This window comes from Gymnogyps californianus, chromosome 29, assembly GCF_018139145.2.
Source record: "Gymnogyps californianus isolate 813 chromosome 29, ASM1813914v2, whole genome shotgun sequence".
In the NCBI taxonomy this organism is placed as follows: Eukaryota; Metazoa; Chordata; class Aves; order Accipitriformes; family Cathartidae; genus Gymnogyps; species Gymnogyps californianus.
Genome location: NC_059499.1, coordinates 1170035 through 1185023, shown reverse-complemented (window position 1 = coordinate 1185023; position 14989 = coordinate 1170035). Strand labels below are relative to the sequence as shown.

Sequence of the window (14989 nt, the reverse complement as noted above, 5' to 3'; positions counted from 1 at the left end):
CCAGGGCGAAGGCTCGTCCTTCCCCCCCCCCCCCCCCCCGGCCTGGCCACGCTCGTGCCCGGGTGCAGAGGGGCACTTGGGGGCACGGTGACCCCCGGGCACCAGGGCCTCGTGGGCTCTGCGTGACCCCACCGATGGCCGAATCCGGGGGAGACTCCAGTGGGGCTTAACCCTGAGCTCCACCACGTCACCCCCCCCAGCAGTGGGGACCCCCCGGGGCACACACACACACACACCCCCCCTTCACACCACTGCCATCCTTATCCCAAAAGCCCCGGCTGCAGGTCGAGGACCGGGGGAGCGGGTGGGACCCCCCCCGGGGCGGGACCCCCCTCCCCACCTGCAGGTCCGGGGGGCAGGATGCCGGGGGTCGCTGCCCGCCCCCCCCCCCCCCCCCCAAGACAATGGCCCCGGAGGGGCGCCGGGAGCGCGGAGCGGAGACAATGGGCGGGCGCGGGGGAGCGGCCGGGAACAGCGGCGGCGCGGGCGGGAGCTGCCGGCCCGGGGGCGCGGCGGGCCGGGACCGGGACCGGGACCGGGACCGGGGCCGAGCGCACGGCGGAGCGGAGCGGCGGAGCTGGGGTGGGTGGGGGGGAGCCCCGCTCCGCCGGGATTCGGGGTTTCCTCCGCCTCCTCCTCCTCCTCTTCCTTCTCTTCCTCCTCCTCCTCCTCCGCCGCCGCCGCAGGAGCAGCAGCAGCAGCCCCGGGATTTTGGTGCGGGGGGGGGGACGCGCACAAAGGTGCGGCGGCGATGGTGAGTGCGGGGCAGGGGGGGGGGGGGAACACGGGACCGGGAGGAACCGGGGTGCGGAGCAGCCCCGCTGCAGCGCGGGGAGGAGCGGGGCCGGGCGAGCAGCGCTGCGGGGACCGGGGCCGGGGCCGGGGCCAGGCTCGGCGCGTCCCTGCAGGAAGGGCCTGGGAAGCCGGGGACTTTCCTGGGCCGGCGGCCAGGCGGGGAGCGGCTGCTCGGCGAGCCCCGCTCCCGGGGGGGTGGCCCCGCTGCGTGGCAGGGGGAGATGCGGGGCTGCCAGGTTTTTTTCCCCCCCAGCCCTGAAGCAAGGGCCGGGTTGGGGGGGGGGGGGGGGGGGGGGGGGGGGTGTCCCTGGGCGGGGGGGGGTGCTGAGGATGCAGCCGGCGATGGGCCCCACTCTCAGGGTGCTGGTTGCTCCCTTTTCACAGGGCTCCGCTGGCCCTGGGGAACCTCCCCGGTGGGTGATGCAGCGGGGCTGGGTCCCCCCAGCTGCACGCAGCCTGGCACCGGTGCCTGTGGCTTTCCCACTCTGCAGCGGGCATGCTTATACTGGAGTTTACTGGCCGAGCTGCCCTGCTGCGGTCAACCACCCCTTGGCCTCCAAGCCCTTTGTGCCCAGCACGGGTGTAAGCACAGGGCTTCCTCCCTGCCTGCCACCCCTGCGAGCAATAGAGTGACCGCAGCAGCGACTGGGGGACAAGGGTGGGCACCTATGGGGTGTCCACCCCGCTACCTGCCCTGCGCCAGGGCTGGGTGGCTGCTCTGAGGCCGGGGAAGTGAAAACGGCTGATGCTCCTGCCAGATCTGCGGGACCCGGGAGGCAGGGTCTGCCCGCTGCGCCTGTCCCTGCCGGCACGCTCACCTGCTTCTGGGGAGAGACCCGGCCGGATTCTGATCCGGTTTATCTTGGTCCCGTCCTGGCGCAGTGCCCTGAGCCAACAGGGAGTTCCCTCCGCTCTACACCGGGCGCGAGCTCAGACATCGGCCCTGCTGCTCTGTCTGGGGTTGAGAGGCTTTATTTCCTTGGGAGAGGGCGTAGAGGCGTACAGTCTGTTTCCCCCCTCCAGGCCTTGGTATAATAACCAAGGCGGAGGTTTAAAAAAAAAAAAAAAAAAAAAAGAATTAAATATTATCTTCATGGAGCCTCTGGGGACGGCTGTTGCTTAATCACAGCAGTTCGGGATTGTGTTGGGACCAAGCTGGGCTCCGAGGCAGCCTGAGTCAGATGCGATCTCTGCGCAGCCGGGCTTCTCCTGTGTATTTACACCGTCTTTGTGCTGGGCGGGGGGGAGCGCAGGATGGGACCGGCTGATTTAATTAGCAGACGACTTCATTGGAGCCGGCGACGGCTCCTCGCCTGGCTGGTGGACCGTGGGGCGGTTGTTTTAGGGTTGCGGGTCGCCGGGTCCCATGGGCAGCCCCATCCCGGAGGCACGGCTCCGAGGCTGGGGGCACCGGCTGCCCATCCCCGTGCTCCTTCTGGGCTCCCTTCAGCCATTTGAATGATCGAATGTGGTTTCTTGTTTTCATCAGCACGCAGACAATGGGGCCGGAGGGGGCTGGGGGGAAGGCAGGGAGCCCATCTCCCCGGCGTCAGGCAGGACTGAATCAGCCCCGGGTCTTTGGTCCGACTTAATTTTAGATTTTGGTTCTGTTTTCTGAGGGCCGGCGCGGCTGGTAGATGCTTTATGGCTTTATTGTCCAGCCGGGATGCTTGGGAGGGGGCCTCAGAGAAAACCACGGGGCTTCGCTGCCCTTCCCTGGCTGCCCCCCGTGCGAGTGCCAGCGATGGAAGCTCCGAGTGCTCGGACCCGTGGGCATGGTGGCACCGGGGCTGCCGGGGCAGCAGGACCAGCCGCCAAAGCCGAACCTGAACCCCACGCGAGGGATTTTTTCCCTTGTGCCCTCCAAAGGTGTTTGCCGCCTCGGGCTGAGCGCAGCCCCACCTCGAGCACCGCGGTCGGTGGGTGAATGCGGTCGCCTTGCTCCTTGCCTGGACGCAGACGGATTCCGTCTCTACGCTGCTTGTCCAGGCTCCGAGACGCGGATAATGCTGTCTGCCCGCCGCAGCCTGGCAGGATTTAGTAGGGTTAAGTATTAGGCACCCGGAGCTGATGGAGCAGAGCTATAATCAATCTAAAAGCGTAGTCATTTATGCTGCGGGTGTCCCTTTGGGGTAGGAACTGGCCTTTTTGGGGTGTCACTGCAGTGCCTTGGGGACAGAGCTTCCAAGGATGCTTTTGGAGAGCGTGCTGAAATGAAAGTAATGGCCTGAACCATGAGCGCAGACCCTCGCACCTCCTCGGTGTGCCCTGTCCGAGCGTCCTGCGGCACCACTCCGATGCTCGTGACCACCGGAGAAGCAGCCTGGGACTCCGACGTTTGCATCCTCAGGGTGACCATAGGTTTGTCACTTCGTGACGGCATCCCACCCGGAGGTGCCACCGGTGTGGCTGGAGGGGCGGTGGAAGCAGGAGGGGAGAGGGAGATGTGATTTGGGCAGCGGGAGGGAGATCTGGCAGCTGCAGCACCTCGCCGTGGGGCTGGCGATGTGCTGGGCATCGCGGTGCCATCCCACCTCCACCTGGACCCGGTACTAGAAACCATGAGGGCGAAGCTGGGTGCTCGTCTTCCCGGGGAGCCCCAAGCGCTCCCCGCGAGCTCGGGCCGAGGCGGACGGGGGCTGCAAGGATGCGGGGTGCAGGCTGAGCCCCTCTGCTGGGTGCTGAGCCCTGGGAAGGGAGAGAGGGAGCAGGTAAGCGGCCGGTGGGTAGGCGTCTGGGAGCTGTAGGGCTGCAGTTAGGATCCCTTGGTGCCGGCACGTTTTGCAATGCAAATACCTTTCTCTTTGCATCGAGCCCCGTTCTCATGCAAATCCCTGGGTTTTGTACATTTTTTTTTTTTTTTTTTTTTTTTTCTCCTTCTGGTTCTAGATCTCGGTGCGGTCATTTGTACCTGCGCGGAGGCAGCTAGTGCATCCCCGCCGCCCGATGCGGCTGCGACCTCCATCGCTCCCGGACACGCAATGGGATTGAAATGCCGGGTGAAAGGCTGGGCTTTGTCCCGTAGTCACGCAGTGGGACTTCCCTGCCGGAGGAAACTTGGTGGGGACCGAGCGCTCGAGGGACTGGACGTTCCTGTGGATATTGTAACAATCCCGAGTGATCGTAATTAAAGCTGGCAGTTTGGAAGGGATATTAAACCTTCTGCATCCAAGCTGACGCTGAGCAATTTGAGAGCAGAATGAGACCCCATGGGGGAGTTGGATTAAGCTGCTCGGGCTTCCCATGGGCCTTTCCCGCGTCCCTCTGAAGCGCCCGGTCGTGCCAACGGACCAAAGAGCTGGAAGTTTGCGGATTCCTCCCAGCGGTGGCATCTCCCAGGGCTGGGGCCGGAGCGACGGCGGGGAGGGCCGGGGCGGCCGCTTTCCCAGCCCGACACGGGGGGGGACTCGGCCGTGGAAAGGAGCGGAGCAAGCCTCTGGGTTGAGGGACGTGCCCTGAGCTTGCTGTGAAGCCTCAGCTCCGCCAGCCAAGAGGAGGTGCGGGGCTGGATACGGCCCGGGGAGAAGGGAAGGAGAATTGTTGGTGTTTGTGATTCCGGAGCGGGCGTGCAAAGAGGGGGAGGGCAGCGAATTGCCTTGGCGGCCTCTCCCCAGCTCCTCGATAGATGATGCACGGCCGATGCTTGGGGCTTGAATAGACGTGGCTGGGGGGGGGGGAATCTGCTTTGACCCCCCAGCTCCTGACTGGGGAGCCCGTCTCCCCCCCCCATCCACGCAGGAGCACCCATGGGGTTTTTCCTAACCGTGCACCCACCTTCTGCTCTTTGTGGGTCACCCGTGGGCACCCAGCTCCCAGTGCCGGCAGCCTCCTCCGTCTCCCCAGCATTTGGTGCGCATGTGAAATATGGCCACCGCTCCATTCCCCCCCCGCCCCACCGCCTCCCGCTTCCCCGGCAGCGCGGGGCTCGGGGGGCCGGTGGCCGGCGGGGGAGCGCGGTGGTGGCCAGGCGGGGAAGGCGCCTATTGTGCGGAGGCAGCAAGGCGTGTTTGTGTAGCCAAGCAAGCAAATGTGCCGGGCGCTTGGCTCGGCAGACCCGTGTGCCGGGGCCGGGAGGTGTCTCCCGTTCCCAGGCCGGTTTCGGAGGCGTGCCGGCGGCATCCCCACCGTGGGCATCACTGCTCAGGGGGTCCCCGGGGCCAGCCTCCCCGGTGGCGGCACGGGGAGGGAGCACAGCCCAAAAGTGACGGTGTGAGGCAGGGCTGAGGCTCGCGTTAGGTTTTCTGCCTGTCCCTAAACAGCTATGGACTCTGGCTTGCGGTGTGCCTCAGTTTCCCCATCTCTGTCACGGGCAGAGCCGTGCTTCCAGCCCTCCCAGGCTTATTGGGAGGATAAACAGCGGTGGAGTCATTTGCCGGGAATCCAGGACCCCGGGGTCCTCCTGGCCCGCTCTGTGACTCAGTTTCCCAGTTGCCGCGATGCTTGTTGGGTCTAGCAGGAAAACACCTGCCCAGATGTGGCTGATGTTGCCTTCTGCTCCTGCTTGGCCCCGGTGGTGGGAAGCCAGCTATCGCCGGTGTGCGAAGGGCTGCGTTCACACCCCTCTCATAACCACATTAGAGCATCCTGACTTAATGCTGGTATTTATTTAATTGATCTAGATTTGCAGACGCTGGAAAAAGAGCACGGTTGGCATAAATCGCTGAGCTCTGGCGTGGGAGCGGGTGGGCGCTCGCCGATCCGCTCCAGTGCGAAGGCAGCCACTTCGGTCCCAACCCTCTGGGCCGGGACAGAAGTCGTTCGGCCGCTGATTTCTCCCTCTGCCCTTTGCTCAAAGTGGGTTTTTCTCCAGCAAATACCCGGCTCTTGCAAGGTCTTGCTCCTGAATAAAGCGGGGAGAGAGCCACGCGGCGTGGGTTTGTGCTGCCCGGTCTGAGGGGCATGCTGCCTCGCCGGGGATGGGAGGAGAGGATTTCCCTCTTGGGATTTGCCCTGGAGCTGTTTGAAATAAGAAAGCTTTCTCATCTAGAAATGCTTGGATCTATTTTTTTTGAGCATTTGAATGCAAAAGATAGTTCGTGTTTGAGGTTCACGGACTCAAAGGCAGGAGAGACGGCGGCAGCGGCTTTTCTGACCGCCCCGAAGCCCCAGCCGAGCCCTCTCTGCTTTGAACCCTGTGATGTGCTCCAGCATCATCCCGAGAAGCCATCCAGTCTGGACTTGAAGATGTCAGGAGATGGCAAATCCTCTCCTCCCCTGGGGAGTTTGTTCTGATGGTTAATCACCTCGCTATTAAAAATGTGAGTTTTCCTCCTCCTTTGCATGCGTCTGGCTCTCGCTCCCAGCCCTCGGCAGTTGCTCCGCATCTCCGCGGGCTCGGTAAGGCGAAGCCTCTTCTCCTCCTGGAGACGAGGCATCCATTTCCAGCCTCTCCACCTGAGCACCTTGTGCTGCCGAACCGGCTTTCCCCACTCTGCCAGGCAAACCATTAAAAAAAAAAAAAAAAAATCCCTTTCTTCCCCACTGGAGTGGCCAAGTTGCTCTGCCGGCACCGGAGTGGCCACGGGAGAGGAGGATGAGGAGCTCCCAGCTCCAGCGACCTGCGGGATGGCTGCTTGATTTACAAATTAACCTTGCAAAGCTGCCGGGTTGGGGGTTATTCCCCCCGCCAGCCTTTGCTGGGGAGAAAGTTTGGCCGTTTTGGTACGAGCAAGACGGAGGGTCCTCATCGACCGGAGCCGAGCCCTGGTCCAGATGCGGAGGTCACCCGTGGTTCATCCGTGGATCATGCCGGAGCAAACCATCCCGTGCCGCTGCTCTGGCCTGGGAAAGAGCCCCAAAACCTCTGCCCGGAACCTCCGCCCCGTCGCCAGCTTGGGACTGAAGGGCCGGGCTCGCCGCAGCCCTCTGCAGCCGTTCCCATGGCTCGTTGCTTGCTCCCCTTGGAAATGTGTGCCTTGTTCTCCCTCTGAACGGATCGACCTTCATCTCCCGGCTCTGGCTTTGCCTTTGGGAGCTGGACAGCCCCGGGGTCCCCATGCAACCGGTGCAGCCGTGGGGACCCCTGACTCAGGGAGGGACTTGAAGTGCGGCTGCTGGCCGCAGGATTGTGGTGGCCGAGGAGCGTTAAATCCACGGGCTGGTGCCTTGAATCGCTGAGATGTGTTGGAAAACCCCATCTTGATTTCGGCTGATAAATCGGCTTCGCCTCTGCAGGAGTGCCTGGCTCTGGCTGGAGCAGGGAGGTGCAGGAGCGGTGCTCGGCCTGGCTCTGGACACCTCGGGGAGGGTCGCATCCAGCCGCAGGCAGCCGCATGGTGCCGGGGCACGGGACAGGGTGCCAGTGCGGCGTGGAGGTGATGCCGGGCCAGGTTTTGGGCTGTAGTGGTGTCTGTGGGGGCATCCAGCCCACCCTCGTTTTCCTCATCGCTCTTCTCAGGTGCTCGCCAGGGGTCAAGGCTAAGCGAGGAGCTCCCGTGGGGTGGATGCCCCCAGAGGGAACCGGGGTGGGTGACTTGCAGGACAAGGACTTCGGCTGGCGGTGCCCGGTGTGACGCGCTGCGGCTCTCCCCCAAACACGTGGCTTGGGTGGCTGCCACGGCACACGCGTGATCCCGGTCCCCGAGGAGGGGATGCCGTGTGCGGCAGGGAGGGATGCCTGGCTCCTGATTTCCTTCTCTCTTGCTTCCCCCAGCTCGACCGCAGACCCCCAGCGCGGCCGCCCGTCCCGTGAGCGGCCCCCCATGCGCAGCCCCCCTCCGGCGCCCGCCAGCTGGATGCCGTCCCCGCCGGAGGCTCAGGATGCCCCAAGTGCCTCGGTGACCGCCGGGACGGGGGACAGCACCCGCCTGCAGCCGCCTTGCCCCGACCTCCCGCGCCGCCCCGCCGGTGAGTCCCCCGGGTCCGTCCCCTGCCCCAATATCGACCTCCTAATGGTGTTAATGGACCGGACTGGGGACAAACCAGTCCTCGGCCCCCTGCGCCGATGGAGGCAGCGGCTGAGGGCCCCGGCATTGTTCCCAGCAGAAATCCGATCCCTGCCTGCAAACAAAGCCCAGAAGAGGGGGGCTGGCAGGAGGTTGGGGGGGGGGGGGCACAGGGGGGTCCTTTCTCTCCTGGCCCCTTCCCCATCGCTCGCTGGGGATGCCGGGACGAGTTCCCAGCCCTGTTGCCATCTCCTAGACAACCAGCGTGGGGGGGGGGGGGCCTTTTGTTTCCATAGTGATAAATGTGTGAGCATCCAGCATCTGGGACAAAAGGATCCCCCCCCCCTCTTCCTTTTTGCCTCCTCGACCCCATCTCCCCCTCCTTGAGGCCTTGGAAAAGAGGCCAAAAGATGTTTGGGTTTTATTTGGTAGAAATGGCATTTCCGTGGTAACCCGGCACAGGCCCACCCCCAAACACAGCCGGCGCGGCCCCCCCCAGTATGCAGTACTGGCTGGGAAGCGGGGTCTGGGCCTCTGGGGGATGCCTAATGCCCGCAGCCCCCCAGCACCCTTAGGGTGAGGGCAGGAGGATTTGGCAGGACCCCTCTGACGGGGTCCGGCATCCCCCGGCATGGGTCAGGCAGCACCATGTGCCCGGTGGCTCCCATCTGTGTCCGGGTCCCCTCCCCGGTGGGATCACAGACCCAGGCAAGCCAGCACCAAACCCGCGTCGGGGCTGTAAACAGCTTTGGAGTCCCCAAAGCCAGTGGGGTGACCCGGGCTGGGACCCCGGGAGACCACCGAGACCACCAACGCAGAGCCCGGCTCCTGCCCGCACCCCCCGAGCCTTTGGCCGAGGTCCCGGTGCCTCGCGCTGCCCGGCTGGGATCTAAGCAAGGCGTTATTTTCCCAACCCAGCAGAGATCCAACACCATAAGTAGGCGTAGGTGGGTATCATGTGTGTGTGTATATATTTATATACGTGTGTGTCTACAAATGGCTGTAATGGGAGTTTGGGGTTCGCTAATAACGACTTGGTAGCCGTGAGTCAGCGCGCGGGGTTGATGGTATCTGCTCCGAGCCAGTCTTGCGATGGTGGACTGGTCCTTGGATGCTGCCGGGGTGGCCCAAGCCAACAGTCCCGTCCTCAGAGCCACCGTGTTGGCTCCCGGCAGCCTGGGAGCTCCCCGCTTCTCCCAGTCCCGGCAGCCCCGAGCTCTCCCTGGCTCGGGCTGCCGCTGCGAGGGGAGCTGGAGCTGGAGCTGGAGCCGGTGCGAAGCGATGCTCCTCGAGAAACCGGGACTCCCGCGCCGATCTCCTGGGTGTGAGATCCCAGCTCCGCACTGGGAAACGTGTCCGGGCAGAGCCCCGCGCTGCAAGATGGGCCTGAAACGTTGCCTGCGCCCAATTATTCATTCCTTTTTTTTTTTTTTTTTTTTTTTGCCTCCACCCTAGGCACTCTCTTGGCAGTTAAAATAACGATCGTGATATTAATTAAAGTGTAAATCACCCGAAACAGAAGCTAATCATGCAGTGTCATTAATAAAGGGGAAGGTGGCTATCCCAGACCAAGCTTGGGCATGGGATAAAATAGAAGATGCCCCAAAGTGACCCAAATTCCCTTTCCCTCCTGAAGTCCCATCCCCATTTGCCACCGGGGCTGGAGCCGTGGTGGTGCAGGGATGGGGTGGGTGGTGTGCGAGGGGATGCTCACCGGTGGCTGGGACCCCGGGGGATTGCCCGGGATGCTGCCGTGCCGCCGCTGACCCTTCCCCTTCGCCTCCGCAGGCGGGCGAGCCGTTTTCTCCTGAGACGAGCCCAACCAGGTGATCAAAATAGAGTCCCTCAAGGTGACGGTCGACTTCTTGAAGGTGCCCCTGGGCCTGAAGAAGCCCCCTCTGAAGGAGGCCCTGGCTGCTGTCCCGGGGCCGGGGAGACCCAAGCCCCTCGGCGTGGAGCGGCACAAGCCCCGGCGCTCCGACACCATGGACAATGAGTCGCAGTACTCGGGATATTCCTACAAGTCCGGGCATTCCCGCAGCTCCCGCAAGCACAGGTGAGGGATCGGTGCGTGCCCCGGGGTGGGGGGGTGGGGGTCCCCTGGCACCAATGGGTGCTGCCACCCCGGTGCACCCACCCTGCTCCCCTCTCTTGCCTTCCAGGGACCGGCGGGACCGGCATCGCTCAAAAAGCCGGGACGGGAGCCGCGGGGACAAGTCGGTGACCATCCAAGCGCCGGGCGAGCCCTTGTTGGACAATGAGTCGACCCGGGGGGATGAGAGGGTGAGTTGGGCAGGGGGAAGAATAGGGTTGGCATCTCTGCCCCGCCGCGGGGATGCTGCCGAGGGTGGGAGCCGCCGGCGGGGCGCGGGGGCTCCCGGCATGCCTGGTGCTCCCCGGCGGAGCGGTCGAGCCGGTTGGGCTGGCCCTCGGCTGGCGGACGGGCTCCTGCGAGCGCCACGGCAGTGCCGGCGGGGAGGGCGGGCGGGCGGCGCGGGTTGCAATGAAAGGGGACCGGCTGTCGCGGCGCCCCGGGGAAGCAGCCGGGGTGGGCACGGGCTGCCCAGGGTGGAAAACACCCTGAGGATCCAATCCCTAGGGATCCACTCCCTGGGGATCCACTCCCTAGGGATTAGCTCCAGCTCCTCGCTCGGCGCCTGCAGGCGCCGCCGGCTTGGCCGTGGCAAGGCGTAATAACCCCAGCCCAGCTCCCGGCAGGATCACACCGGCGAGCGGTTTGGTGCGGATGCTGCATCCCTCCGCCGCCCGCCCCAGCCCCACGGTCCCACGGGGGTCCCTTGGCGCGAGCGGCAGAGGGGGGCTGCGCTGCCGTGCCCCCCACGCTGGGTGCCGACACTCCTCCGGCCACCGCGGAGCCCGGTCCCTGGCTTTAATCATCTCCCAGCCACCTACGCAGGCGGCTTGGGCTCTTTTCATCTTCCCCCACCAAGAAGTCGGCGCCGGCAGAGGCCAGGGTTTGCGGTGGCTGGGATGCCGGCTGCTGAGCCTGCCTGGTCCAGCCGTGGCCGGAGCGAGCCGACGGCAGCGTGGGTTCGCCCAGGGATGGGCTGGGATACGGACTGGTCCTCCCGGACCCTCCTCCGCTTCCCATCCCTCTGGAAAGCCCCAGGCTGTGGCTGTAGTTTGCTGTTTGGAATGAAATTGCTGGCTTTCCTGCAGAAATTCAGGGGGGGAAAAATACAATATGATAAAACCCCAAGTTTCAGGGATGCCAAAGCGCTGTAAAACAGAATGTGAAAGTCTGAGTGAGAGGACGGACAGACGGACAGACCTCTGGCTGCGCCAGGGCGGTGTTTTCAGCGCCTGCGGTGCAAGGTCTTCTCCATCCACTGAAACCCCACGTTTTAGCTGGGAAGGAATCAAATGGGGACGGGTGGTTTCCGCGCCCCTCTGGCTAGAGGAGGGGGTTTTTGGAGGCAACGGGAAACCTCTCCGGCGTTCTGAGCTTGCCGGATCACCGGCCACTTTGTCCTGCCTGGCGCGGTGCTGGAGGAGGCAGCACCCGCCTGCGCAGTGGCAGCGGTGGTGAGGGTGTGTTGGGACGGCAGCTGGGCATGTTCTTTCTGGCCCTGCTAATGAGGGGGTTTGTCCGGAAGCAGGATGTTTCCCACTTCCAAAGCTGCTCTCACCAGTGCCGGAGAGGTGGAGCGCGGCACGGAGCCGCCGACGGGGGTTTCCTAAAGGGTCCCGGCCAAATCGCTGCGTGTCCCCCCACCCCAGGCTGAGGTTTCCGCCGTCTAAATGGGGGTGATGGTGCCAGGCAGCGCGCCGGGCTTTGAGGTTTGGTGGATGGGAGATGGTGGAGTTGGGGTGGGGTGGGGGTCCGGTGCGGCTGGCAGCCCCCCGGGGTGCTGGGGACGGCAGGGGGGGGGACGGACACGGAGCCATCCCCCACGTAACCCTCCCATCCGCCCTCCCCAGGATGACAACTGGGGCGAGACCACCACGGTGGTGACGGGGACGTCGGAGCACAGCATCTCGCACGATGACATCACCCGCATCACCAAGGACATGGAGGACAGCGCCCACCTGGACTGCTCCCGGCACCTGGGCGTCTCGCTGGCCGGGGCGCTGGCGCTGCTTGCCTTCCTCACCCCCCTCGCCTTCATGCTCCTGCCCCAACTGCTGTGGCGGGAGGAGCTGGAGCCCTGCGGGACACCCTGCGAGGGGCTCTTCATCTCCGTGGCCTTCAAACTCCTCATCCTCCTGCTGGGCAGCTGGGCTCTCTTCTTCCGTCGCCCCAAAGCTTTCTTCCCTCGCGTCTTCGTCTTCCGAGCGTTGCTCATGGTGCTCGTCTTCCTCCTCGTCGTCTCCTACTGGCTTTTTTACGGCGTGCGGATCCTGGACTCGCGGGACCGCAACTACCAGGGGGTGGTGCAGTACGCCGTCTCGCTGGTGGACGCGCTGCTCTTCGTGCACTACCTGGCCGTGGTGCTGCTGGAGCTGCGCCAGCTCCAGCCCCAGTTCACCCTCAAAGCCGTCCGCTCCGCCGACGGGGCCAGCCGCTTCTACAACATCGGTCATCTCAGGTATGGGGGTGCCGGGTGGGGTGCTGCCGGGGTGGGTGCCTGTGTTTGCGTGTGTGCCCGAGGTGTGCGTGACCGCTGGGTGCTCCTGGGTGTTTGTGCATTCCCGTGTGCGCATGTGCGTTGATGTATGCACGCGTACATGTGTGCGTGCGCATTCACGTGTGTGCATTGATGCGTGTGCACGTGCATTGATGCGTGTGCACGTACACGGGTTGCGTGTGCATTGATGCGTGTGCATTCGTGTGTGTGCAGGTGCACGTGCACACCTGTATTCGTAAGCGGTTGTGCCCACGCCGCTGCCCCCCGCGGCACCCCGGCATCGGCCGGCCGGAGGAGCTGCGAGTGTGCCCAGCAGCGGGTACAGCCCCGCTCCCTCCGCCGGATGAGACGTCCCCGCAGTGCCACGTGCTGTCCATCGCTCCCTCCCTCCTCGTCCTGCCCCGGCTGTGTGTGCCCCCCGCCCTCGGCGCGGTGCTAACCAGCTCTCTGTGCCCCCCGTGCCTGGCTGTGTCTCCCTGCAGCATCCAGCGAGCAGCCATGTGGATCCTGGAGAACTATTACCACGATTTCCCGGTCTACAACCCTGCCCTCCTCAACCTGCCAAAATCCGTCCTGTCCAAGAAAATGTCCGGGTTTAAAGTCTATTCCCTCGGCGAGGGTGAGCTCCCCTTGGCTTCTCCTCTTGTTCTCTCTCCTCCTTCCCTTCCCCATCCCTGTGTTTTCCTCTCCGGAGGCTCCTCTTGGCTCTAGAGAGCCAGGAGCGGGATCGCCACAGCCTGGCCGTGGGGCAGGGGGAACGTCGGGCATCCCGCAGCCCCCCTAATCCCTCTTTAACCTCACCCTTTTCCCTGCAGAAAACACAACGAACAACTCCACGGGCCAGTCCCGGGCCGTCATCGCGGCGGCTGCCCGGAGGCGCGACAACAGCCACAACGAGTATTACTATGAGGAGGCAGAGCACGAGCGCAGGGTGCGGAAACGCCGCGCCAGGTACGGGGCCGACGGCGGGGACCGGGCTCCGTGCGGCAGTGGGTGCCCCATTGCTGTGTGTCCCATGAGGTGCCCATCCCAGGAGCCCCGTGAGGACCTGGGCTGTCCTGGGAGGAGGGAGGGGGGGGGGGGGCTCCTGGCGTCACCTCCAGTCCCCCAAGACGAGGTGTCCCTGCTCTTGGGGAAGCTCATCCCAAGCCCGGCTGTTGCGTGGCACAGCCAGATCTCCCCCAAGAACTGTTTTGGGATGGAAGCTGGGTTCCTGCCGTCCATAGGTAGGCGGGCGGCGAGTGGCTCCCCGCAACGTCACGGGATGTCCTGCCCGTGGCCGGACTCTGCCCTGCTGCAGCCACATCCGTGGCTTTCCTCCCGGCAGGCTGGTGGTGGCGGTGGAAGAAGCCTTCACCCACATCAAGCGGCTGCAGGAGGAGGACCAGAAGAACCCGCGGGAGATCATGGACCCGCGGGAGGCGGCTCAGGCCATCTTCGCCTCCATGGCCCGGGCCATGCAGAAGTACCTGCGTACCACCAAGCAGCAGCCCTACCACACCATGGAGAGCATCCTGCAGCACCTCGAGTTCTGCATCACCCACGACATGACGCCCAAGGTGCGCGGGGGGCACGGCGAGGTGGGATGGGTCCATGGGTTTGCCCAAGGGCTTGGTCCAGGGCGTGAGGACTTGGGTGGGGTTATTTTTCCCCACCACGTGAGACCGTGTCCCCCCCCCGGGAGGACAAGGGGTTGGGGGATACAAGCAGAAAAGCAGGTGTAACCCCAAGGGAGCAACGCGCAGCGATGGGAACCAGCCGCGCGGGGATGTTTTTCCTGCAGGACCTGCCGAGCAGCTTGAGGCTGCAAAAAAAAAAATAGGCTGAGCCATGGGAAGGTGACGTTCACATGTCGTTTCCCTCCTCCAAGGCGTTCCTTGAGCGGTACCTGACGGCTGGGCCCACCATCCAGTACCACAAGGACCGCTGGCTGGCCAAGCAGTGGACGCTGGTCAGCGAGGAGCCGGTGACGAACGGCCTGAAAGATGGGGTGGTCTTCGTGCTGAAGCGCCAGGACTTCAGCCTCGTGGTGAGCACCAAGAAGATCCCTTTCTTCAAGCTCTCGGAGGAGTTCGTGGACCCCAAGTCGCACAAGTTCGTCATGAGGCTGCAGTCGGAGACCTCCGTGTGAGCTGAAGAGGGATGGAGGGGGGTCGGGGGGGAGACCCTCTCCGCACCCCTCCGTCTCGTCCTCCCCGTCTCCGCCGGGGCTCAGGGAGGCCACGGCTCGAGGGCAGAACTGCGGCGGGTGCCGGGAAGCAGCACCCATGCCCGGCTCCATCACCTACCTGTGATCACTCGCCCTCCGCCTCGGCTTGGCCCCCGTTGGGGTGGGCTGAGCCCCTTCCTCCTCCTTCTCCTCGTCCTCCTCCTCCCCGAAACCCAGGTCCTTGTAGCATCCCCCCAGAAGGCGCAGCCGGCAGAGGACAGCGGCACGGCCAGGAAGGAGACGGCGTTTCGGTGCCATAACTCAAGGGCTAACTCTACTTGTTCTTCACCAGCGTCTTCAAGCACCATCAGGTCCCAAGGACCTTCTGCGCTTGCCCGTTTTCTACCTGGCAACTGTCCTGGCTCTGGCCTTAAACCACTGCCCGGCATCTGGGGCTGGTTTTTAATCCTAGAGATTTTTTGGGGGGAGTATTTTGCAAACACCTCCGCGATCCGTGGCTGCTATGAAAACCTCCCCCGGCATCCAAGACACCGGAGCGGCGATGCTCCTGG

General features: G+C 64.4%; 1 protein-coding gene across 1 annotated transcript; it reads left to right on the top strand.

Moving 5' to 3' along the window:
* Nucleotides 1-7594: 7594 nt before the first annotated feature.
* On the top strand, nucleotides 7595-14399 carry VANGL2 (VANGL planar cell polarity protein 2). The gene is made up of 8 exons (XM_050912374.1): nucleotides 7595-7641; nucleotides 9468-9735; nucleotides 9842-9962; nucleotides 11622-12229; nucleotides 12751-12887; nucleotides 13084-13219; nucleotides 13596-13827; nucleotides 14139-14399. The coding sequence occupies exons 2-8, from the start codon at nucleotides 9665-9667 to the stop codon at nucleotides 14397-14399; spliced, it is 1566 nt and encodes a 521-aa protein (XP_050768331.1). The 5' UTR covers nucleotides 7595-7641; nucleotides 9468-9664.
* Nucleotides 14400-14989: the final 590 nt, after the last annotated feature.

Bases quoted from the DNA above. Each gene is read 5' to 3' on its own strand.
- VANGL2 (XM_050912374.1), top strand. From the start codon at position 9,665: ATGGACAATGAGTCGCAGTACTCGGGATATTCCTACAAGTCCGGGCAT. The intron at 12,888-13,083 runs GTGAGCTCCCCT...TTTTCCCTGCAG, and splicing joins AGTCTATTCCCTCGGCGAGG to AAAACACAACGAACAACTCC. The intron at 13,220-13,595 runs GTACGGGGCCGA...TCCTCCCGGCAG, and splicing joins GTGCGGAAACGCCGCGCCAG to GCTGGTGGTGGCGGTGGAAG.